Source organism: Ruditapes philippinarum, unplaced genomic scaffold (genome assembly GCF_026571515.1).
Source record: "Ruditapes philippinarum isolate M1 unplaced genomic scaffold, ASM2657151v2 ctg365_1_1_1_1, whole genome shotgun sequence".
NCBI lineage: Eukaryota > Metazoa > Mollusca > Bivalvia > Venerida > Veneridae > Ruditapes > Ruditapes philippinarum.
Genome location: NW_026861359.1, coordinates 467,118 through 495,023, shown reverse-complemented (window position 1 = coordinate 495,023; position 27,906 = coordinate 467,118). Strand labels below are relative to the sequence as shown.

The 27,906-nt window shown below is 31.0% G+C and overlaps 2 protein-coding genes across 2 annotated transcripts; both read left to right on the top strand.

Moving 5' to 3' along the window:
* Positions 1-3,020: 3,020 nt before the first annotated feature.
* LOC132715368 (transient-receptor-potential-like protein) lies at positions 3,021-17,299 on the top strand (the record flags this gene model as incomplete). The annotated part of the gene is given in 6 exon segments (XM_060698359.1): positions 3,021-3,325; positions 4,933-5,374; positions 6,551-6,746; positions 7,692-7,913; positions 13,391-13,441; positions 17,252-17,299. Coding segments are annotated over 6 exon segments (1,264 nt in total), but the record flags the coding sequence as incomplete, so codon positions are not given.
* LOC132715371 (transient-receptor-potential-like protein) lies at positions 13,331-24,552 on the top strand. Its single transcript, XM_060698361.1, has 4 exons — positions 13,331-13,441; positions 21,180-21,257; positions 22,188-22,303; positions 22,941-24,552. The coding sequence occupies exons 2-4, from the start codon at positions 21,222-21,224 to the stop codon at positions 23,662-23,664; spliced, it is 876 nt and encodes a 291-aa protein (XP_060554344.1). The 5' UTR covers positions 13,331-13,441; positions 21,180-21,221; the 3' UTR covers positions 23,665-24,552.
* Positions 24,553-27,906: the final 3,354 nt, after the last annotated feature.

Sequence of the window (27,906 nt, the reverse complement as noted above, 5' to 3'; positions counted from 1 at the left end):
ACGATAGGACAATAAAAACGTAGATTATCTGATACAAACTGTTGAAATCAATTCCATCTCTGATATATCTTCTATCAAATAATAAATGATGTAATGTTAAAGCATAGTTGTTGCTTGATTCTAACTCTTAAAGTTCTGACGTCATTTTAGTGGTTATACGTCCTTATTTTGTATGAGTTTGGAGACCTTTCTTGATGTGTTAGAGTTAAAACGTACACCACCAATACATGCACAGTGCATTAACTTGGGTGCTGGTGTAAGTTACCCGGACTCAAGGTACTGCATAAAAAAGAGCATGCTCGTTGATTGGCTACATTTTTTCTTGGGTTAATGTTTTGTGACGACAGGGAAAGGAATAACGATAAAAATGCCATATTCAGACGATCATACATTGGTTACTTTTCTATTTCTAGGATTTCATATTGTAACGACAAGGAACGTGTTTAAAATTTAGTCTATGAAACAACAGAGAAAGAACATCAAAACACTCGGCAATCTGATTTATATCCGGGACAACGCACCCGTGAACAAATCAGATAGCTTCATGTTTCGATGATTTTTGTATTACGCCTTCTTCTATCAAACCTTGTATGCTTTAACTATTGAAATATATGAATTTTGCATTGATCCTTTTCGTTAATATATACCTTAATGGTGGAAATAAATGGTTTAAAAATTATTTAAGCACAAGCAAATCACGAAGTTTAGTGTCTTTTTAATACGATATCTTTTTCTTCAGTAAAAGATACGTAAACATCGTGACAACTAAAATAAGATCATGGCTAGAGCTTATGTTTAATATCTATTCATAATTGGATATTAATGAAAACAAAGTTTTGTTATAAGCTAGAATATCAATTTTTCCCTCCTCATTAAAGGGTAGGACGCGACTTATAGCTGTCTCAAATTTCCAGAAGATTCATTCGAAATGCTAATGAGCTCGTTAAGTTAAAAAAAACCCTGATAATTTACTTTTATTAAGATCTTAAAAATGTCTTTTGCTACACAACGTAACAGATAATGAGGAGAATGTATGTACTTTTTTCATGAAAAAAAAATAAAAGAAAGGTCATAAGGTTATTAATAGATAGTGTATCCCTTAAAAATGAATTAAATTTGACGCAATTTGCATTTTTTCGCAAACACATTGTAAATATATCATTGCGTTAATTGCTGCCTCCGTTTGCTTCATACATTTTTGTTAACTAAGCTTGACATAAAAGTTTACGATATGTATTTTTGAGTTCTTTTGTAATTAATTTTTCCATGAAATCTCATGATCATTACATGTCTTTTTTTTATATTTACACAGTTTCTATATACAAATTTGATTTTTGTGAGCGTTTTTTTACCTTAATGTATAATGTTATAAAAACAGCATGCAATCCTTCGTTCATGAACCACCAAGTCCCACCAAGGTCTTTCTGAACCATTTAAGCTGGAAAGTCGTTATATGACATTGTGTCGGTGTGGTTAAATATCCACCACTATATACCATCGACAAGTATACGTATTGTTATTGGATTTGATTAATGAAAATATTATCGCAACGCAAAACGAACCCTTGAAAATTTTCAGCGATAAGCTATTTTGATAAGCCTTGATTGTTTGTATAAATCAGCATTTTTGATAAGACTGTGTTAATATAAATATAAAAAACACATATACTTAGTAGCATATTGTGTTTTGTTGTAATGACATTTAAATGGCACAAGATTGTTGTCAATATTTAAAGGAAATTATTGTCGAGAATAATTAGATCTTCGTGTATAATATAGAAGAGAGTTTATCCGTTTTTAAACAGTGAAAATGCGCAGTCATTATGACACTGCAAACAACATGCAGATTGCGCAAAAACATGATTTGCACGATATTCTATGGAAGCGCGTGTGTGCCATAGCACAGCAAATATGTAATCGCGTCATAATAAACATATTCATTATAGTCAAATAATATCATATTGAAAGTACGTAAGTAATATTTGATTCATTCCAGGTAATAATGACTCAGCTGAGAGCATCCTCTTACCATTGTTTTCATATAAACTATTTTAAAGTAAATTAGTCTGTAATAAAAGGTCCACAGTAATACAATAAATATGTATGTTCATAGTATTTAGTTTAAGACATATTTAGTAACAAGTCACGATAAAGAACGATATATATATAATAGTTGTTGGCAGATCTGAGATACGTGATTCGATATTACATTTACGAGTATCACATAGCAGATAATATTTTTTTCTAGAACAAAATATTATTATTCATCATATAAACATTCATACTAAACTCACAATTGTTTTCAAGCAAATTTTCATCAGAATCCCCAAATGAAAGACTTCTATTTGTTTTTAATACTTTTGAAAAATGTGCCCATTGTAGACCAATCCATTTTAATTGAATAAGTAACAATATTTGCAGAAAAAAAACCAAGGCAAATTAACTCAAACCAGTTGTCTAAGCTAAAACATTATTTTTAACTGAAAGAAGATAAGGAAAATATAACACCTTTTTTTACGTTTTCTTGTCTCTTAAATGTTTTTTTTTCTATTTTGTTTGATCGCGTGAAAAGCGGCGGTAAATGTACTTTATAATATTGTACATTTTTAACAATGCTTTTCAATGGATAATCGTTACGTAAATATAATATCTATAGATGTAAAGCTATGGAACAACTCGATCAAAGGAATCATGCTGTATTTTTGTTATAAAGATTTTAAACAGGTAATATGCCCGTATATGAGGTGTTTTGGCAACTCGCGACTTGGATTGCCTAAGCTCACAACCGTTCATATATAAAACCATATAACTTTTTAAAATCTTTATAACTAATAATATTACATGGTGAGCCACGTTATCATTTAAGACCAACTGTACATTTAATGAACAAAGCGCATGTGCCAAAAACACTTCCGTTGAGTTCATGACGTATAATGTAAATACATGTAGTTTTAAATTCTAAACCATTTGATCTCTATTGCAGTTTGTTGCCCATCCAAGTTGCCAGCAGTTGCTTACCAGTATTTGGTACGAGGGTCTCCCAGGGTGGAGGAAGCGAAACACCATATCGAAATTCACAATTTGCCTCGGACTATGCCTAATTATGCCATTTATGGCCATCTATTATTGGACTTTCCCACTCAGTAAAATAGGAAAGCTTTTACGAACACCGTTTATGAAGTTTTTATACCACAGTGCATCCTTCGTGACGTTTCTGGTATTATTAATGTGGGCGTCTACAGAGATCTCGAGTCTGAAAGACAGGGAAAACCTACGAGGTCCACCGCCAACCACACTAGAGTGGCTTGTGTGTATTTGGGTAACAGGTCCGTTCATTGTTTACGTAGAATTTTTATATTTCTAGTATTTTTAGTTAGAGCATCCGTGGTTGATGACTTCAGACCACTTGCCCCGTTGTATAGCAGGTAAAAAGAACATGCCCATTGTAGACCAATCCACTTTAAACAGTAATAAAAACTTTAAAAAATATAATTGTCTTAGTTTCTCTAAGATAATTTTTAAGTATCTTATCATCACATTGTGTATATTAGCTTCGATGAATGCATAACAAATCAAATATACAAATGAATTTTAAAAGACAATAGCTAAACATTCCCCTATGTCAATCCACGAATTTAAGAACCAACGCAATCTTATTTCGTCTGCTGTACAATTATTCATTATGTTATTTGCATTTTTTTATACACAGGCAAACAGTCCACGAATTTAAGAATACACACAAAAATAGTTTTTCTCTTGGACAAAAACCACGAGATTTCATGCCCACGAATTTAAATGAATTCACAGTATATATTCCTACCAGCAACAGTGACAGGTTTTATCTATTGATTTTGAAAACGTAATAAGACTACGAGACTGTTGGCTGAAGGATGGCATTTAATCAAAAGGAAATTTTCAAGTAAAAAAAACTAGAAACACGAGATTCGCGTGACATTAAATTCTGTAATGTAGATGTCTGTTAGAATAACATAACCATAAAAAATATAATTCTGCTTAGTTCTTTGCCATGGTTACTAGACATGATGTAATTGTGCTGCACAATCTACTTTTCAATTGCGTATGAAAATGTGAATATGAAAAATTATGAACATAATATAATAGGTTCTATTTTTTTAGTTTGCATAGCTTGAATATCTTAATTTAAATACAACTGACAATAACACGGCTTTAAAGTTCAAGTATGCTCCAGAAACCTTTTTAATTTTTGTTTCTAAAAGGTTTTTTTGTTGTTTTATTTTTTTTATTTATCTTAACATTCTTTTGCCTCTTTTTATTTTTGGCAGTTTGTACAGTTATAATGGTCAAATTTGTATGGAAGTCAAATGCTACTTTGTTAACATTTTGCTACCTTTAATAACAAATTATTTTAATCGTTACTTTCCTCCGGAAATACGCACCTAACATAGTCTAAACTATTATTTAAATGTTAAAATACTTACGTTTGCCCTTTCTAAAGAAGAAAATATATATTCGTTTCCGAGATATAATATGCCTTTAAAATTATAACCGATATAAAATTAATTAAAATATTTTCTGAAAAATAGCTTTTTTTCCCAACGATGAAGATATAAGATGATTACGTTAACATGATTATTAGATTATAATTACATAATTACTAAAACATGGTAACAATTAATTACACAATCAATACGAATTAATTACGGTTACGTGATCATGATTTCACGGTAACGATTACGATTACAGTGTTATGATTACACGATTACTTTTCCAAGATTACGATTGCCTGATTACAATTGCACGATTACAGTTTTTATTTGACGGTAGACAGAATGTATATAGAAAAGCTCATCACCGAACGTTTTCTTCCTACTGGAATTTTTTGGAACTTTATGTTTATTTGTATGTCACGTGCCGGAAGTAGTTTTCATATCTATTTTTGTCATCTTTACAGGGTTTATCTGGTCAGAATGTAAACAGTTATGGGAGGAAGGTCTAAAAGCCTACATTCGTCAATGGTGGAACTGGATGGATTTTATCATGCTCTCATTGTATCTAACGACCTTCACCTTGCGCTTTGTCGCGTATTTCCAGATGGAGTCTGGGAAATATGGCCCGCGTTCCATGGAGCGCAAGAATTGGCCGCTTTACGATCCAACGATGGTTTCGGAGGGACTATTTGCAGTGGCCAACGTGTTTAGTTTTGCCAGGATTATATTTCTTTTCCAAGCTGATCAGTACTTGGGACCTCTCCAGATATCTTTGGGTTGTATGTTGATAGACATTGCCAAATTTATGTTGATATTTTTTCTTGTGTTGACTTCGTTTGCCTGTGGGCTTAACCAACTCTACTGGTATTACACTCCGGATTCTGGGAACCCGCCTTCTTTTTATACGTAAGTATACATATAAAACTATTCCCAATAGAAATAATAAATTATATTTTTGTGAATCATGGTTATCTCAAAGGACTGGAAACAATAAATACAAGCGTGTGAGTGATTATTCAAAGTAAATTATAGGAAAACAGAAGGAAATGAATACGTTCTTTGTTATTTTACAATTATCGCATTATTTCATTCTCACAAGATTCCGTCTTAAATACAATTTATAAGTTTAATAAATAGAGGATATTTGTTAAGTTCAGTGTAAGATCGGAATATATTTCACCGAGTGAGCACCAAAAGGTATATTTCACGAGTGGCGCAGCCACGAGTGAAATGTGAACTTTTGGTGTTCACGAGGTGAAATATATTTCGATCTTACACTGAACTTAACAAATTTTCTTTTTATTATATGCAAAGAAACGTTTTAAAAAGACATTAAACTTAATACTGAATGAAAAGCGCGCCAAATAATAATACAGCGTGACGTCATTTACGACGTCACGTCATTAAGTTGGTATCCTGTTCTGTGCACGCTGGTATTTCACTGAAACAACGCAAGGGGCTTAAATTCAAAACAGTGAAATTATCAAAGTGGTAATTTCACTGTTTCAAACAGTGAAATTACCAGTTTTTATATCACTGATATATTTCTATAAACCACCGAAAAGCATGTAATAAATATGTTTGCTTCTTTCAAAATTTCTGGTACAGACGGATCCTACTAAATATGGAGTAAACTTTAAATTCATATCCTTAATACGTTAAATGCTTAAGAAATAAAAAAGTGATCGTTTCCTTAAAATAAACGTATTATATTATTGTACAAAACATCAACAACTAGATGTACAACAACGACAAACACACACATAATAAGCTGTACATTAATTTAACACTATCTGTTAAGAATGTTCCTTTATAAACTTAAACTAAATAATTTTTTTTCTCTTAATATTTAAAAATAAATGAATGATTAATTAAACGCAAACAGACACGTATTGAAAATGCCTTTTTTGGCAGACGACATTGACCAAATTTCCGATCATGGCATGACGATATCACTGTTAAGTTAAAAAAATACGCGCACCATCTTTTTCACCATCAAGGTGAAACGTACATGTCAGGATATAATTGCTCATTTGAGTGTTAATTTTGTTATTTCTTTTAGATGTTTTATATATTTTCCAGTCTAGAGAACAGTTATCGGACATTATACTGGTCACTGTTCAGTCTGACCCAACTGAAGGACATTAAGATCAACAACAGTCAGTATTTTACAGAAACTGTAGGGGAACTACTTTTTATGGTGTATCACACAATGGCGGTAATTGTTCTCATCAACATGCTCATTGCAATGATGTCAAATTCATTCCAAGAAATCGAGGTAATAATTTACAATTCTTTTACTAATATGTAGATTTAATCTACGATTGTTAATGTTACAACTCGCACTTTCTAATATTTCAGAAGGGAATTATTTTTTCTGCGCGTGAATTTATACAAGAGATAGTGCGTATATAGATTATGGGAACTATTTCCTGAAAGATAATAGATTATCCGGTTCATGCCAGATAAAACAGCACTAAGATAAATCAAGATTGAATGATTTGATTTATTTTTTATTTTACTTTCATAATGCAGAGATTCTTGTGACAGGCTATTTAAAAAGATATACTTATTCTAAAAACTCAAACTTGTTCATTGATATCATCAGCACTATTAAATTGAATACGGACCGCCTTTTGTGTCGTAATTTTTCTAGCCTATTTGTTTTATTTACCTTAAGTCTGCTTCTACGAGAACTCATAGTCTGAACTATTAGTTTTTTAGTCAGAACTTATATGGTCAATTTTCTTAATATTGATGAATAGCTTAGTCCAAAATGAAATACGTACCGGTACATTTACGATATTTAGCGTTGTAAGGACTGAATAAGAAAATACAAATGCATCTTGTATGCACAAGGTCAGAGGTATTGTTTACTATAAATATCGGCATAATTTTTTTTTCATGGTCGCTATTTTTTCTTACTACGTCTTAATTACGTTATTAAAGAGTCATAATAAATTTGAATTTAAAAATATTATTGTCATATTTTGATTTCAGGTTAATTTTGTGTATAAATATAATTTTGTTTGAAGCATCTAAATAGAGATTTGTTTCTAAACCACAATTTTTGCCACAAACCAACTACAACCATCCCCGTCCCCATTTAACTGTAAAATCTTTGGCAGGTTACTTTGTTGATATTGCTGCACTTTTTAATTCACTTTTCACAATTTTAACAATCTAATATGGTTTCTGGATATCATAACTTTATTTTTTACAGAATCATGCAGATATGGAATGGAAATTTTCAAGGTCAAAGCTTTGGATGGGCTACTTCGACGAAGGCTCGACACTTCCGCCTCCCTTTAACCTCATAATAAGCCCAAAATCTATTGGATATTTCTTCCGGGCAATTAAAAATATATTTTGTTCATGTTGCAAGAAATCCTCTTTTCAAAATATCAGACGAAAACGAAACAAGTCTACAGAAGACAATATAAAGGTAATACTGTTGTTTTTGTATGCAAATATAGCTTATATTGACAACAATATCGAGTAATTATTAAAAGGAAAAACTTAGTTTATCATATTATATTTTCGTTTCAATTAACGCTGTCGTCAATTTTTGGCGTTAATGACATAAATTACCCAAAGGCTCCAGTAAGCATGTATATGTTGGCAAAATATCTGAAATGCCTACTTTCATCTGCAGACTTTCAGTACTTTGATTAAGGAATCCTTTTAACTAACAACGAATATTGCAAACATTCTAATGTAATATGCACATATTTTATTTCACAGATAATGCAATTAGTTAGCTGCATGTAGTATCATGGTACAGTGTGTAAAAATATAACAAATTAAAATCTTTATTTCTGATTTTAATAAAAATATAACGTTTTTAAAATAAAGCATTTTTGTCGAATGTCCTTTTTTTAATTGTTTATTATCATTATCATTATATTCGTTTTCTTTCTTCTCGATTTTTGTACTTTGTAGATAATTAATATCGGTATCGTTATTTTCTAGTACATTTTATCTAGATTTAATTAGTTTATGGTCTCTTTCTTTCAACCATACGGTATGTTATCTTTTCTGTACATTTGCAGTGATTAGTTTCTTCAGTTCACTTTGGGTTAATTAGAATTCTTCGATCCGATTAGTATTGTAACGTCTGTAAAAGTTCACAATATATGTACAGCAGTCTTTATTCAGAAGAAAAATGAAAACATTTCCAGCAGTTTAAAGATACGACTTCAAAATTTCATATCGATGCGGTAGCTTTATTTTTATTTGGTTACCTTATTCGAGAATTGCGTTATTCAGCAAGTATGAATCTCTGGTTATTGTAAGGAGCAATTTAATAATATGTAACAAAGTATTTTAGAAAAAAACAAGTGTTTTTACAGTTATACCAAAATCAGCGCAATAGGCCGGAAAATACATTAATATTGATTTGACAATGTCTTCAGGGTAAAACAATCTTTTTTTTTTTTGGGGGGGGGGGGGGGGGAGGGGGGGGGGTGACACAGCTATTTCAAGAAAACATTTTCTTTGAAAATAAAGTTATTTTATGACAAAATTACAGCATTTCTTTACATATTTCAAGCAAAAAAGCCAAGACGCTAACAAACATTCATTTATTCGAAATGCATTTAGCACGAATTTTCATCAACACATTGCAAAAAGCTATTAAAAACTCTTAAGGTACTTAAAAATATTGCTATTTTATCTGAAGCTACATTTTTTCCAAACAATAATACATTCTTGCGTTTCAGTATAATATCTGTTCTTGTTTGATTTGCAACTTAATGCTAAAAACACCACTAGGAATTGCATTTGATAGTCTTTAACGTATCCAAAACTCCCACAAACATATTGCAATCATACTGTTTTGACAATGTTTTTTTAATATCAACTGAAAATTCTTTTGTGAGACTTAACAACCTAGATGTGTTTATTCGTGGCCTAGTGGTTAAGATGTCTGCCTCTCTATTCAGGAATCATGGGTTCGAGCCCTAATCGGGTCACCACCATATTATTTCATATGACACCAGTATTAGTTGGTTCCAGGGAACGGAAAATGATTAATATAAGTTTCAAGAAGTTGTTTCGAAATCGAACCTAAAAGAAATATGTTTTGAAACATACAGTTTTGTATTTAATAACAGAAATGAACCATAGATTCTTGGACAAAGAATTAAAATTTTTAGAACTTTTTTTATCATAAATTTAGTGCCATAATCGTATGTACCACGATTTTCATTTTACTCATTTCTATTTGTTTGATATTTTATATTGAATGTGTTTATATTTTGTTTTTTTAGGGATTTAAACATTCCGAAAATTCAGTTTTCACGGTGAGAGTTTATTTATTTTGAAGCTTTTTTGTTGTCTTTTTCTATCTGTTTCTCCGAGATATTTATTTTTTTATATTTTTAAAATACATCTAAATTTACAGTTAAAATACAATACTTATCACATGGCATGCCATCTCTTGTTTTAATTTGAATATAACCATTGTATATATTTTATATCTCATTCGTTTAAATGAGATACTGAAATACATGTATATCGGTGAGATATAATTTCATATCACACGTACAATATAGTTATAACATACGCCCAAAATACAGGACAATGACATTTTGCTGACGTCATCTTTTAAATACCTAAGTCCCACAATGACTGTGCTGTTTTCTATCATTTTATATTTGCGTTGTAATAATTATCACGTTGTCAACTTATTTTCACAATTGTTGTCATTTCCCACTTACATAATTTCGTCCAAATGTACGTGACCATAAGTAAGCCATAAGTGAGTCATCAAAATGGCCGCCTTTTGCATTAAGTTTCATGATAGCTTTACAAAACATACTAAAAATAAACATAATACAGTCTTACTTAAAATCTGATTAGTACTTTGTTATTATGGCCCTAGTTGAACATGAGATGATGTATTTGTTTTGATATTTATGCATTATACTGATGTGGAAGACAATAGTATACGCTCTTAACTTCTCTACAAATTGTAGCGTCTGCCTTATAATTTATTAAACATTTTGATTGTTCAAGGTTAATTTAAATATATGCTTAAGATTTTATGTTTTATTTTTGGAAAAGCCTTGCCATGGATGGAGTATTGTTTTCATTTTCTCATGGTTTTTCCATAAGAGACACTGTGACATTATCCTCTTGTAACAAATATTCAACGTCGGGGACACAATTGGCATTAACTGGCCGTAAGTTCGTGCCTACACAATTTATGTACTTTGCAATTAATGTTCCCCTCAATAACTGCCAATGTCCCGACACAATGGTATGTTAGGCATCACCAATACATAACAGAAATGCAACTGCCTCCGCGTTGTCCTTTATCTGTCTTTCTCCTGACAGGACTCCCTTCTGAGTTCCAAGTAATACTATTGTTTCATCACTAAATATATGATAAATATCCATTTGATAACTAGTGACAATGTAAGTTTTGTTTACCCCAAAGTTATGCATATAATTCTGATTGTGTTATTGGGATAGTAAGGGCCTTTCTAACTTTTCTCCGTTAATATTAATTGACGCCTTACAGTTCTCGCAGATTTGAGGACATGTAATGTTTCATTTACTTACAATTCATTTTAGTTATCTTAGAGCTCTTCTGTTACCGATCACTTCTTTTCAGCTTTTTGAAAATTTATGTATTTCCCGGACCTAAATCGTTTGAGAAAATTGCAAACATCAGATGGACTCACTGTCAACAATTCTGCAGATTTCCTTTGTCAAACAATATATCAATGAATTTCGCTAAAGAAATTAAAAAGTTTTTTTGATCAGGTGTCATTTCTTTTCTTTCAATTGCCATCTTTGAATCAGACGAATAATTTATGAATAAACACTGAAGAGTATTTCCGATTTAAATAAACATAAAGGAAATAATCTACAGTAAAGAAAACAAAAATGACACTTTCTTTGCATCAAAGAGATGCATTAATAAAATAAAATTTATTTACCTGTACACTTCCATTTTGATGACTCACTTGTGGCCACGTACTGTAATGTTAAGCCCGATTTATAACTTTTTTTAGACTTGTTAAGTGTTAAGTCTATATGTAATCTGTACTCGTTTAAGATTACATAAAGACAAATATTTGTATTGCTATTAAGAACTAGTTACCTGATTCTTTTTAAAACTTTGCATGCTCTCCTTTTTTTCTTATACCTAGCATGTTCTATTTTATTCAGAAAACACATTCTAAGTTGTAGTTATCATATAACTTTATCTCATGAATATATCATAACATGTGAGACCAATTCATAACAAATTTTTTAGAAATGCAGTTAGCTTTTCCTCTAAACATGCTAAATGAAAGTGTTAGAATTATAACAGAAGTTCTATCATATCGTACACCCGATAGTACCACGTGACGATAGGCAAACCATGTGACCAAAACATGGCGACCGGATGTTTGATGACGGACAAAAATATTGCTGCAAGTAAGGAAAAAAGACACTCCAATGTCCGGAATCATAGAACAGTTTGCCTTCTAACTAATTATTTAGCCTATTTTGTAATCAAATGTCTATTTCTAGCCTTGTTGCAAAATTACCGGTGCAGCATTTAAATAACTCTCAATATTTTTACAATTTCTTTCATTTTTGCACAATTCAGATGATATATGAAGGTGAATAAAAGAAATTATAAATTATGGCTAAACTAAATGAAACCTAATTTGATACATTTTACTACATTCTATAAAATAGAAAGTGAACAAAATCATTCATCGCAGTGACGAAGCAAACTCCAATCTCAGTGATTACCTCCCTTTGCAGATTGTATCTCTGATAAGGGGAGATCACTTCATAGGATATTTGTGATAACTGCTACAATCAGGCTAAGAATTTGATATTTATCTAAGTCAGGTGTCTGTATTTTTCATGACTTCCATATAATCCTATCTTAATGTATATCTTTATAGCTTGATATATTAAATATAACACCGTTTTATCAGCAAATCTTCTTCAAACTAGTAAATGAATGAAATTTAGATGATGGACTAAAATAAAAAATAAATTCAATCCATAATAATATATTGTTTAGACCTTTACTACACTTACTTTTATCAAACAATCGTTGATAGACGATTCAAAACATGAGCAATTAAAATTCCAGGAACAAAAGAGATAATTATGATCAGTAAATTATCAGTATATATTGTTACAGAATTATAGAATTTCATCATTTTTATATAATGTTTATATCATGTTAATAATGCTATTGGTGTCAAAGTTTCAAAGATTTTATAAAGACTTTTTCGTATCAAAGAGGCTGTTTTCAAAACGCCATTTTGTGAAACCAATTTTGTAAAAACCAATTTATGAAAATTTGTTATATAAAAACGTATGTTCGTGTTTAAATGCAGAAAGAACGCACTGTAGTACCATTTACCTGTCCGTGCTCTGCCTTGTGCCCTGTCCTGTTTTTTGTTTGGGGTCCGTCTGGGCTCCATGCCACTGGTTCTTGTTGCTGGGCCATGTGGGGGTTGCGTTCATTGAACGCCGCCTTTCCTTGTTGATCTTGTTTATCATATTAATTTTACTACAGTTCGAATTTTAAACAGCGTTTCTTAAAATGTTTTGGAATCAATTCTTTTTTACCAATGCAAAACCTGGGCTGATATTAAATATGTAATTGTCAGTTTAATTTTATCAAACATCTCTGATCCCGTATTTAACATGTTATTGTCAGTTTTATTTTACCAATTTGAAAGTTCTCTGGTCTGGTATTAAATATGTGTCAAGACATCTGATCTGATATTTATTTTTAAATGTCACTTCAATTTTACCATGCATTCCAGAAAAATCATTCCATTGTTATTGAAAATTTACCAAAGATATACCTATTGTTCATGCTGTTATTATTTCTTTAAAAAATGACTTTTAATCAATTTATTTCAATAATAATTGTTTTTTCCCCTCTTTTTTCAGACCAGAGAAAGTTCATCTGTGAACCTGAATAACTCGCATGCAGATGGAATTGTAAGTATTATTTTATGATAGTATTGTATAGCATTTTTGTTAAAACTTAATCATTCTACACTCATTATTTTTTATATAACGTGCACGTGTAGGACACTGTAGTTTTCAGTATATCCGATACTGCACAGTTAAGTACGCATAACATTTAAAGAAATAAAAACAGCAAAAAACAACAACACTCCCCCCCCCCCCAAAAGACCCCAACAACAAACAAACAGAAACCCCATTGCTATTTCAAATATATAATTATGAAATTAAGAGTCATGCGACGTGTACTTGAAATTTATCCTTAAAATAATTCCTCAGTAATAGTAACGCGGTTATGATGGAAAAAAACCAGCAAGACATTTAAAAGGATAATCAAAATAACAAGTGTGTATTACAAATGTATTTAACATTTCTGAAAAATGCAAATATGGCAAAACTCGTATATAAACGGTTGGTTATATTGCAAATAACCATTTATATTCGACCATATAATGTGTCAACAATCTTTCTTTATTAGATAAAACAATGACATTAATTCTTGCCGTGTATATAGAATATATAAATGTCACGATTATCCAATGAAAAACGACGTTACAAAAACACACAGTATAAACTGCCGGGTTTCCGGGTTTCTTTTTTTATATATTTGTCTCAGTGTTAGATATCGTAATAAAATAATATGCCATAGATAATAATTTAAACAATTTTCTCTGATAATATGAAACTTGCTTAAAAGCAACGTGCCTTTACCATGGAAACCTGACCCATACGTAATAATTGAGCCGCGACACGACAAAACCAACATAGTGGGTTTGCGACCAGCATGGATCCAGACCAGCCTGCGCATCCGCGCAGTCTGATCAGGATCCATGCTGTTCGCTATCAGTCTCTCTACTTGTTATAGGGTTGGTAAGCGAACAGCATGGATCCTGATCAGACTGCGCGGATGCGCAGGCTGGTCTGGATCCATGCTGATCCGAACCCAATATGTTGGTTTTGTCGTGACGCGGCTCATATTTCTTTGCACGGAATCTGTTTTCAATTAACTTACTAAGAAAAGTCATATTGGTTTTAATTAAATACTACAATTCAATGTAGTTTGCGAATTTATTGGTCTGTAAAAGGTATTTTCAATGTATATAAAATATTAATTTACATTAATTGTGTATTCAATTCAATATCTATTTGTATAAGGTTCTCATTCCCTTAACAATAATTTCATATCTCTCGTATTAGTTATTATATTTTGATATTTTCTCATTAAAGGCACATTATGCCTCAGAAACGAATAATTTTTTCCTTCTTTGGAAATGGCACACATGTATTATATAGCTTTTAAATAATGGTTTAGTGCATGTACGATGCGTTTTTCCTAAAGAAAGTAAGGTAAATTTGACATCATTTGCGAGATGTAAAAAGTAGTATTTTGACTGCCATTCACCATAACTGTACTAAATGCCAAAAAGCAACAGAAGAAAAAGATAGTTCAGGTAATTGCAATTTGCCAATGAGTAACATTTGGTAAAATATAATTACATAATAAGTGTATAAAAAGTTTTTAAGATATAAAAACATAAAGTCATTTCTTGGGCATAATGGGCCTTTAAGATTTGATTAAAGAACTGTCTTCGTTACTGTAACACGTTACTTAAAATGGCCAATATCGAATATGTTTCTTCCATGTCCGACTTAGATTATTTCAGAAGACTAAAGACTATTTATTCAGGAAACAAATTACATTAGATACATAGAACACGAAATATAAACGAGAAATTTCTTGCTGAAATATATTTGCCTTGAAGAGAATGTTCTCAAAACTCTGTACAATCCATTGTTTGGCTACGTCAATCATCTTAAAGAAACAATAACACTTTGATTGGTTTTTCTCTCTTATTTAAACAGAAAATATAATAACAATTCACACATCTTGTCAGTGAAAGCAATCCCAATTCAATTTATGTTCAAAATTGAACCGAAGACAAAACACATCAATATAAGAGTTAATCAATATAAGTGAAAGATTTTCTATTAAGCACGTGTTTCTTCTTGCTCAAGACAGTTAGAGATTATGATTGGTGAATTTATTTTAAAGGAGCTCGATTGAGATTAAGTTTTTACAGAGATCAAGCACTTAAAATAAAAAAATAAATACATGTAAATGAAAATAAAAATAAAATAAATAATGAAAAAATAAAGAAAGAAAGAAAACCTGCGAAGAATAATGTAATATTGGTTTCTAAATCTATTTAGTAATTGAATACACACCAGAGCGGTGATGCCAGGTGAATTTAGGCGTGGCTTATCAGCAAGTGGCTAATACTAGCTGACCAATAGCGTGTCAATATATTACATCTAATAAAAATATGCTCGGAATTAAATTGAAAATTGAATTTTAAAAGCAATTCGATTCATGGCCCAATCTGATTGTAAAATCATTGAAACGCTTTTCATTTTGGGGTCTTTCGAACAATGAAAATAATCATTCTGGAGAAAATTATGCTGAATATTTGCACACAAGTTGTTATATACATCAAATGATACACAAATCTCGGAAGAATGTTTCCAGTCCCGCCATGACCAAAATCTCAGTGAAGTCCTTTTAAAAGTAAGGTTCTGTTTAAATCTGTGCTTTATCAGGATTCGTAAGAGGTGATTTTTACAGTCATGCGTGCCAAGAAAAAATATTAAGACACCATCAGAGCAATTGCTGTATTTCAAATTTTGCTACTTTTATGACAAATTATTTCACATTTATCGCTACTTTCTTCAAGAAACAAGCATCTAACATTATTTAAACATTAATTAATGTATGTTTGCCCTTTCTAAAGAAGTGAACAAATATATATGTTATCGTTTCTAAGGCATAATGTGCCTTTAACGATTCTTTAACATTCTCACCTCTGAAATGTTCATAAGCAATTTACATATACAAACTATATAGTAAGGGCAGCCTAATTTAATCAAAGTGGGGAACAAGCGATTTCACAATGGACTCAGTAGTCCTAATGGAGCATAGTTCAGTGAGCATAATTCATTGAGTAGAACTCTGTTAACAAACTAGAGTGATCATTACCCTCGAAACGTCATGAAACATATTTCAAAAGAACAGTTCAGCTGCTTGAAAATCAGTTTAAAGATTTGATCAAAAAGCTAAATAAAAAGTATAAAGTATGGTTGCTGATATATGCCATGTTGTTTTGTTGAGTTTTTTTGTTTCGCTTTGCGCCAGACAAAAACACGAAAATACGACAAAATAACGACTTTGTCGTCGATTCGCTCCGGGGGGGGGGATGCGGAATTTCGACAATATTACCACATTGTCGTACTTCTGTCCTGCAGGGCGCCAGGCGAAAATACGACAAAGTAACCACCTGGCGCCTTTTGAAACGAAAACACGGCATGCCATTAATCAGCCATAATAACAAAGAGTGCAGACTTTATTTAAAATTCGACTAACGAGATTTAACTATTATGAACGAAAAAAGTTTAATTTACATGTATATACCTATTGCAGATATTTGATTGTGATTACTAATGCATTGCTACTTAATTGCTGTGTTGAAATTTCAAAGTATTTCATGTACTTTGATACTTTAGACAAATGCATGCTGGGAAACAGGAAGTCGATATATTATAGTCAAAGAATGAAAAATCTTTCCTAATGAAATTGACGTAAAAAAACATTTTAATTCAAATCATCTTGGGGCAAAAATATTAATTTCATGATTGAATTTCCCTTTTGATTTGAAGGACGTTTAAAGTGATTTTATGAAAATGATAATTTGCTCTTTCAATACTCAGTTAATGTGATTCTGATATCAGTTGTTAGCCCAACCTTTACAAGCTACAACGGCACACAAACAGCATTAGTTTATCTTTGAAATTTAATATATCATTATCAAGTATGTTTGCCGTCAGGCGTATGGAATGTCAGATCTAAACGTCCCTTTTAGATTGTTTCTTTATAACAGTTTACAATTAAGGTGGAAACTAAATTAAACCTGATTTTCTACTTCCTAAAATATGCATGCAAGTATTATCAAATTATATCTCATATATTTGATCTGGCATAGATTAGTCTTGCTGAAATGTTTGACCATGCCGCGGAATATGTAGTACATTTATAGATAGACCCATGTCACATCTGAACTGTAGTAATTTTTCTATCCATCGCACAAGCTTTCTAAAAGAAATTTATAACAACATTTATTTTTTCTGGTGTGAGAGTTGTCTATTACATATTATAAAACATAGACAACACATGTTTAATATCACAGTCGTTCTGCCATATCATGATAAAAGAGATTTAAAAGACAGGTTGAGTAATAAGTCAATGAATATTGCAATAAATTGACAACATTCTTAGTCTGTATCACTCAAACATTAAATCACATATATGTAAGAAATCCTGTTTTAAGGCGTAAACTGCAAAATATTACGAAATACATTAATATTCTTATTTAGTTTAATGCTTGTATCAAACTAATTCTAAACATGTTGCCTATGCCAAGACTGTTATGTAATAGAAAAAGCATCGAAAAACGAGTATAAATCAGATTGACGAGTGTTCTGATGCTCTTTCTCTTTTGTAACATAGGTAACAATAAAAACATGTTCCCTGTTGTCACATTATGAAACCCCAGAAAAAAGTAACCAAAATACGAGCATACCGATATCCCCTCCATGTTGTCACAATAAGTAAACCCAAGAAAAAATGAGCCAATCAAGGAGCGTACTCTTTTTTTAGTCCGTTAACTTGAGTGCGGGCAATTTATCCTGAACACCAGTTTATGCACGTTGACGACTTACATCTTTTAACTCTGACATATTCTTTTATATGAAAAAGTCGTCAAATGAAACATTAAACAGATGACTTTTGTATGCGCTTTCTGGTCATTGAATTATTAGACCTGCATATTTTATAGTATCTCTGTTATAAATATTAATTCACGGCTAAAGAACTCACCGCTTTAAATCATCTCAACATTACTGTTTTCTTGGTGACATAACTAGAAATCACGTCTTTAAAGCCTTTAATTACGATAAATTGTAGTATATCGTTATATATATATATCGCTTTTTTGTCCTACGCAAAACACGCATGCGCGAAATTCAACATCCGTTACTAAAGAAAAATCGTATTTTAAAAAAGTCTGTAGAAAAGCCTCCAAACTATGATACAAAAATATTATAAATATTACACTATTGTTGTAAGATATCATGCAGTTCAGTCATATACACTATATGTATATACAATAAATACAGTACAATTGCTTTATTTGTCATTCGGCGATATTAAATGCTAATAATAGTATCTCAAGACAGCATTATCGATTCCCTTCCCAAGGAAATATTAATTTAAAGATGTCTAAAGAAACAACAACAATTTCATCATTATGTCATTTATTAATAGACCCCAATAACATTTTGACATGTTCTTATCTTTTGTTAACACAGACAAAATAACAATAATTCCATCTTGAAAGAATAATCAACAATTTACCGTCCATGTCAATATACATTAAATAATGACAACAAATTACATTATGGCCTATATTATGTACTTATGAGCAAAAAGAAAATGTGTAAAAGATACAGAGCCAAGTTGACTTGCTTCTTTTCTTGCTTCTTTGGTTCATGAAGTTTTTAGTTATTTTCTTTTATTGAAGAACGAAATTTTCTTTTTTGTTATACACTTATTTGGAAGAAAGTTATATTTTTCCAGGGGATAAAATAACAATTTGTTTTGTATGGCATTCAAAATACAAGTTTACATTTTGCTACTCATATAGCAAACCATTTTACACACAGCATTAATTTGGTCCAGGTGATTAGCACCTAATATGCTCAGCTTCTATAATAAAAACATTATGGAATACGCGTTTGCCCGTTTTGAAGAAAAAAAGTATTCATTTCTGACGTTCAGTGTGCATTTCCTAATATATTATATCTACCATGAGTTTTTTGACATCGTAACGTCAAGAAGTTTGTTAAAAAAAACTTTTAGAAATTCAGTGCTTGTCCATATTTAGAATAAACTATCTTTGAGATATTCTGCAAATTTTTAAGTCACATGAATTATAAATAATATTGTAAATCAATTCTGGATGATAGCGACATATACAGGTCAAAATGTGAGACGACAATACGACAGGTTTTTTGCATGACAAAAGAAAATTAATTAAGGCGTTGCGTGATTGGCTTACGAACTCTGTACATGCTAAAATATATTTTACCTTGATCGTTGAACTCGTTAATATCTTTAAAGTTAATAATAAGAAAGAAAATAAAGTCTAGACAATTTCTGTTTTATAAAAAACGCTTTATAAAACTATGGCAAAGTATTGATAAGCCTACAGTGTTGCATTTCGTTGAGGATAAAAAAAATCAACAACAACAGCAACAACAACAACATCTTATCAATTAATTGTTTATTGAGTTTGGCTACGCCATGCATATCACTAGACATAGAATGTTAGTATCATATTAAATGATGCCGTTCATTAAGTGAAATACAATTTAACAATTGTAGGATAAAGTGTGTGCTTTCCCTAAATGCTTCCACTCGGACTCTAAAACAAAATTTATCCGGTTTTCAGACTTAAACCAGGCAGTATTTTAAAATTATATCAAATACAAAATAAAATAAAAACAATCTTTGGTGGCTACATAAATTTTTTACATTCTAACGATTTCTAAGAATAAAAAAGTCTTATTTTCGAGTCGCCGAATTGGAGCATTTTGCAGGTGTGCGATGACGTAGTATCCTACCATTAAATTCGATCATAAGTCTTTTTTCATAAGTCGGCACAAAATCATTCATTATCTTATTTATCTTAGTATTTGTTTAAAAAAATTGGCGATAGCGTTAGTGAAATAATTTACATAAAAAGCTAGTAGTATTAAAGATATATTTCCGAGCGTTTCACAAGTTAAAAAAGAAATTTAACATGGTTTAGTCTCAATCTAAAGAAACTAAAGATTTTTTAGAAAAATCGTTACTAAAACAATTACATCATAATGTCAATCACTTAGACAAAGTATTAACAATTTGATGGGGATTCATCTTTCTTGTTCAAACAGAAAATAATATCAGGAGTTCCGACTTTCTCTCGAAAAAGAAAATTATCAAACAGCCCCCACAATATTATGACTGGAAATTGATAACAAATCAAATTTTGGAGATCACAGACCGGATGCAAGAAATACAAACTCACATTAATGAATAAGAAAACATGTGCGAGTAAGCAAAATTACTTTGATGAATGAACGATTGTAATTTTGCGAAAACTTGAATTTTTAGTTTTAATGTCATTTCTTGTTAATTACATACTACCTTAACAAGCAAAAGACAAAACCTACCAATAAGGGAGAAACCAACAACATGTGTTGCATTTAATGTATAATACATTCATTAAACAACCTATTTTCTTTCACTGAAAGTTACATTCTTAAAGGGATGTACCAGTGGCCAATTATCGGCTCTTTCAGTCACACTTCGGATTAAAGAGGTCTAAAACTATAGACAATATCAGAAGAAACCAACTAGAACATAAGAAAGATTTTTTTTTTCGTTTCTGTCGTCTGCATCAACTATTGATATTGTTTTATTTAAAATTGAATAAAAAAGAAAAAGTAAAAAAGAGAGAAAAATACACAAAACAACAACAACAACAACAACAACATCATAGAGTAACGATCAAGTAACACAAAAAACGCTTTTTATAATATTTTTAAATTATGTTTTCAGAAAGCGGCCTATAATGGTGAAGCAGGTCGCCTCCGACGGCTTATGAGTAAACACGTGATGCCTGACGTAAAATATGCAGTAAGTGGTCATTTTTTATTCATATATAGTCTACGAAACATCGCAACGTGTATACATGCTTTCATATACATATACGGTGTATCTTCAAAAATATAGCCTAAATTCGTATTAGAAACAAAATTCTTACACTACTTAAATTGACATGGTTTAGATGCATTGCCAACCAAGCCAACAGATTATTTCATTATTATACACCAGTAAGCCTCGATTTGACATGAAATATATTAAAATATAATTTGTTTCAATAAGGCTTAAGATTCTTCACAGAACTTTGAGAACGTTGAAACAATACACTCTTTGGTTTACATACAACTCACACGAATAAGTTAAACTAATTTAGTGCAGTCTTAAAATATGCTAATAACAGAAAATTAAAAGTGATTACCAGATCTAAAAATTAAATACCGTACGTCTGTGAAGTGAAGGCATTATCCTGTATTTTATTATGTATGGATCTGTATTTCATATAAACCTGTATTTAACTGCATTTCATATGTACCTTTATTCGAAATTGACCTGTATTTCACTGTGTTTTCATATCGATATTATTTCATTTAAGGAATTTTATTTCATATAAACCTGTATTTCATATTGATCTTTACTACTGTCTTTAATTATTATGGACTTGTTTTACATTTATTTAATAGCTCTTATTTCGGGAAATGTCGTAAAAACACGAGGCATTCTCATCATATTCGACAGTTTTCGTAATGTTAGTATTCTAATATATTTACGTCATGTAAAAGAATAGCTTTTACTTCGGCGTCGTTATTTGAGATCATACCAATATGACGCCTCGAAATGATGCTTATAATCATGATTCATAACCTTGAAAAAAGATCATTTCTATATATTCACGATTCTATAATAAAGAAAGAGATAAAAGGATAAATAAACACCATGTGACTAACTTTTCTGATAACATTTCAGGATATTATGCGACGATTAGTAAGTCGGTACATTCACCAAACTAAGAAACAAAGACGTCAAGATGGTGTCAACGAAGATGATTTATTAGAGATCAAACAAGATATTTCCAGTTTAAGGTAAAGTATATTTAATTCATACAAAATTTACTTCACTTCGTGTGTGTAACGAACTTTAAGCTTGAAGACATGCTTTCCGTTCCTGAAACCAACAATTACTAGTACTAAGGAAAGAGGGTGCAGTTTCTTGCTCAAGTAACCGTGACCGGGATTGAACCCACGCGGCAAGTCATCCTTGGATTTCTAGTTTGACGAATTAACCACTCGGCCTAAAGTATTATTAGAAACTACATAGAATCATCGTCAATTTGTAAATAAATCACATATACATGTTTCTGTGTACTTTTTATATGAAGGCAATAGAAAACATGAAATTCAATATACATTTTGTAATTATTGACAGAAAACAAACTAAAGACAAAATTATGAGATATTGACCGTTGTAGCTGTAACATCGAATCTAGATTGTTATGACATTGCACAGCAACTTGCTAACAACATGACACAAAAATTCACGCTAAAGACTAACAAAAATGTTAATAACAAAATCAATATTTCTTTTATTTGAATTATTGAATATGTAAATAGGAAAAACAATCAACAATAGAACAATAGAACAAATTTAAATGTTTTGTAATTTTTATATATGCTGTGGCCATCCGTATTTATGACACATGCATGTATTTTCTACCTACAGATATGAAATCCGTGAGGACCGCAGACGAGAAATCCTCAGAGCGGAAAACCACCTAGAGACGCTCCGGAAAGACATAATCCATGCTATAAGGGGTAGCTTTGTTGATCACCCAAGTCAAAACTATTCATATCAAAATCACCAGACGAACTTTAGCGGTGACTATAGTCAACCAGTTCACGCTGGATACAACCCGACCGACCATATCGGTCACGCAAGTCGATCACAGGTCGACGAACACCGCAACACGCAGAGGAAATTCAAAGACACTTTGATTCGTAATCTTGAAAACATATCATATGGTAATACGCCCGAAAATTTCACGTCTGCAAAAGTAGAAAGCTACCTTTCACATCTAGAGCATAGTACTTCTTCGCAAACAACAGATACCTACCCACTTCCTAATTTGACCTCTGACCCCTTCAAATCACATTCCGGAGAAGTTTATGCACCAAGACCAACTAACTATGGTCATAGATATCATTCTGATGCAACTGAGCATGCGCAAAACCATACTGAGACCAGTTTTAACCAGTCGCGTTCTAGAATATTGTCTAATGAGGATATTGAGTCAATCAAGTTGGAAGTTCTAACAAGTCTTAAATCAGAATTGCGCGAGTCTGCGCGTGACGTTGCTAAGGAGATATTAAGTCCCTCCCCTGCAACGAACATTGTCCCTGACCTTTACTCTGATCTCTATCAGACACACCTTTATACACAATTGTAACAAGATTTTAATAAATGTGTATTATCAAAGGAACGTTATTAATTGTTACCTAAGTACCCTACGCTGTTAAGAATAGCAAATACTTTGACTTTTAGGCTTTTGAATACCTGGTTAATTTCCTGCAAGGACATTCCGCGATAACAAATGTGATAAAAGTCTCATCAATGGGAGTAATTGTTTGAATAGTTTTCACTATTTTTGCAACAAGTCAAAACCCGCATTGAGCGGGGTCAAACGTTCGATAAAACTCGTCTTACTTCACCCGCTATCCCCAACACAGAGGATGGGCGCCGTGTTTACAATTAAACTGTGCATCTCCTAAGTGGTATGAAAAAATATAACTTAATGAACATAGAATATAGCAAAAGCTACAGGTATTTTGTTTGCATCAAGTTTATATTAAACTGTTATACTGCGAACTTATATATACGAGGGTTGTCCCAAATTGTATATTTTGATTTTGTTTCATTGTGAAAATGAAAATAAACTGTGTTAGTGATTGAAAGGAAAAATATATATTAAAAATATGAAACATAATTATGAAGATGATTGTGTGCCAATTAAAGCAAGACATTGATACATATAGTATTATAGAATCAGTACTTACTTACAGGTGTTGTAACACGTTTTGAAAATATTAAGTGGTATAACATCGGGTGTTAACTTCTTAGTAATTCTTTTTGTATACTTTGTAAAATGTAGGGTTAGCATACAAACATAAACATATTCTTAGGATGGCATATATAATAATTATACGATTATTGCCTCAGACAGAAACTAAATTTCTTTCAACGAGGGCAAATAGAAAATCAAAAGAAATAGAAAACTATTATTTCAGATTAAACAGATTCCAAAATGATTTTTCACTTTGCTTTGTGTATAAAACTGTGTCTCCGCCAATTGCAATTTTCAAATTTTTGTTTGAATTGTTACACAGATTTATTCTAAAATACGTGTTTAAAAGAAAAATTGGTATATTTTCTTATGAAAAAAATATTGCTTAAACGGTTTAAACCCTACATAAAATAGGTGCATAATATTTTTGTACCAGAACATTTTATTCTGTGCACTTTGTACATTATTGATTTGTGTTAAATAACAGAGACATTTTATGTTATAACTTGGACTCGATAACCCACAAAAAGATTATGGAAGCAACATGTTTAAATGCTTTTTAAATGTTATGTTTCTTTAGATATCGCTTTACAGCCTTTCAAACTATTTTAGATTGAATTTCATTTGTTTTTATATGTTTACAATTGCAATTAATAGTAGATGTTCTGTTGAGTTTTGAAGGTTTTTGTTTATTTATTATTATATCATAGTAGTGCTTGTTTTAGTGTTACATTACCTTTATATTATGTCTAAATATTTACACAAATGTTAAATGAAAAATTTGCCGTCAAACGGATATTGTGCCGTTTTGTTTTTGTTTTTGCGTGTCTTAGCTATTTAATATAATATGTGATACAAAGAGAGAGTGAGAACCTTACCTGTATTGTCATTTCTTAAAATTCGACATTAAAACTCGTTACCAGAATTTTCATTGTTCGTACTAACAAAAAACACTGATACCAGCTTTTAACAATTGGTCGTAAGCTACATTCGGAAAAAACCGAAGAGCCGCTGCGTACATCTGTAACCTTCCGACTGTAAGCAAAACGTTCAACTATCTGAGACATGTCATTAACTCTACATATGTTTGTCATTGTTAAATCACTACCAAATTTATATTAGAAAAGCGGTGCTTCCAGCACTTTGATTATAAAAAAAAATCGGAAAAGAATTTTCTTGTAACTTTATTAGGAAGGACAACTCGTGTAAGATCTTTTCATATTATGTAAAGATTTTATTGTGTTGCATTTAACCATATTCTTTTTATTTTGTTAGCGCTACCCTGTTTTGTACATAATGCTTAGTGTTTCATTTGTGTTTTGTTTTGAAATAATTAACTGATTACATACCCGTTCCAGCAAACATTTTATGCTGGCTATAATAAGGATTTACACCTTCTTGAGATAGATTTCTTTACACATAGTTATTAAAGCAAAACTCGAAAATGTCGCAGATAAAAGCATAAAAATTAATATAGATTGTTAAAAATGTGCAGTGCAAAAAGTATTAAGATGGTATGTTTTATAGAATTTTAAAACGTTTTTTTTTCAAGTCTTTTATTTTCAGTATATCACAGGGGGAAAATTCTTCATTGATTCATCAAAAGCACATTAAGTAATAGAAACGAATATGATTTTTTTTCTCTGACTAAAAGACAAACCTGTGTTATGTGATGCTATGTTTTATTTATACATGTCAACCATGTTACAGTCATGCTTATCATATTAAAAGGAACGTTGAATGTTTAAGGAAACACGATTTCTTAGTGTACGATCTTTTTTAAGTAATCACATTTTTCTTTCTGTTAGACTGACTTTAATACTTGAGCTTAAAAGTTGGAGACAAATGAAGGTATTATTTAAATATACTAAAAATGTTTCAGAAAAAGAGAAATTATCTGAAAAGGATGGAATCTTCAAACATAGCTTTTGAATGTTTCTTATGGATCGCTTTATTCTGTTTTAGTGTATGTTTTACGTTGTGCGTTAAATGACAAAGTGTTCATTAGTTAACTGTATCTTATGTATAATTATATAACACTAAGTGTATAGAAACAGAATGATTATGCGAGTACAGTATTTGAAAGTATATTTTGTATTTTATTACTTTACATCCTTTAAATATAGTTTCATAGCACTAAAAATTAAAAAAGATGTATTGAGACGGGTAACTTGTTAATCCGTATAGAAAGTTGCAATGCATTCTATAAACATATTAACATAACTTAAGTTAGTGTTATTTAGATATATTATGATGTTATTTATACATTGTTGAGTACTATACTGATTCTATTGGACGATGACTGTCAAACCTTTATTGGACGAGACGCTAGCAGTGTCTCAGTCTCTATTTCACATCACTTGTTTGAACAGTTTGGCAAAACTTTATTACTTAAGTACAATGATGAATTGATATGAATTTTTGGACCCTGAAAATGATAAGGAGACTATATGGGGTACGATATTAATTTGATATAGGTATTTTGGACTCTAAAAATAAAAAAAAACCCCAAAAAACGAGAATGTATGGGGTACGATATATATTTGATATGGTTATTTTTGACTCTCAAAATGAAAACGAGGCTAAATGAATGGGATTTGGTCCAATAATGAGTGATACTGGGAGGCCGCACGGTGCAAACGCTCGAAGTTTATTCGTTTCATTTTATAAAGTTTAAAGGTATATAGTGAGTAAACGTTGAAAGTCAATTTTAGTTTACATTTTGCCATAATTCCTTTCAATTTTACGTCTTCGTATGAACGACAAGTAACTCACATGGCCTAAGCGAATTTCTGTATTATCCTTCGGAATTTATCTGTAATGTTCAATTTATAAAAAAGAGTGGGGCGGTCTTATTATATTTAAAGCAGATTTATATTTTATCCTATACACTTTCAAATATCAACTGTTATAACAACGTTATTGGTAATGAAAAAATGAGCAGTATATTAGTTTAGTTCATACGGATTTATTTAAGTTCTATTGTTTGGAAACTATAAGCTTATTGAAACACTCTCAAATCTGTTCCTGGAACTAACCAGTACTAAGTCTTAAGTTTCTTGCTCTTGGGAAATAACGGATTTACCCTAACGGGGTTTGACCCCCACGCGGCCAGCAATCCTTAGAATCCAGGATATTCCTTCAAGTAATTTTATTTGCAAAGCTGTAGAATTTATGCTAAATAATGCTTACCTTGTGTTTTCCTAGCTATTGTTTTTGTTCATCATTTTTTATTTATTTTGTTCTGTTGTTGAAGATACATATAACAGTACGTGCGATCATTTTTGTTTCATTGTTTTACGCTACCAAGTAGTTTTACGTCAATGTAAAGTCCTTCTAATAGTTTTTAAAATAGTTTAAAATTTTAAAAAAAGGAAAAAATTATTTTTTACATTAAATTAAAGTTTTAGACTAAAAAAACCCCATTTTTTAAAAAACTCTTTTAAAGATAAATAAAATAAATAAAAAAAAATATTTAAGGGGTTGCAAACTCAAACCCGGGTCTTAGCAAAGACAAAGGTTTTAGTGGTCCCTCAACCGGTTAAATTTAATATTTTATTTTTGAAACCAAAAATCTGAATTTTCGGAAAATTTTGGGAAATAATTTCAAATTTTTTTTTCCAAATT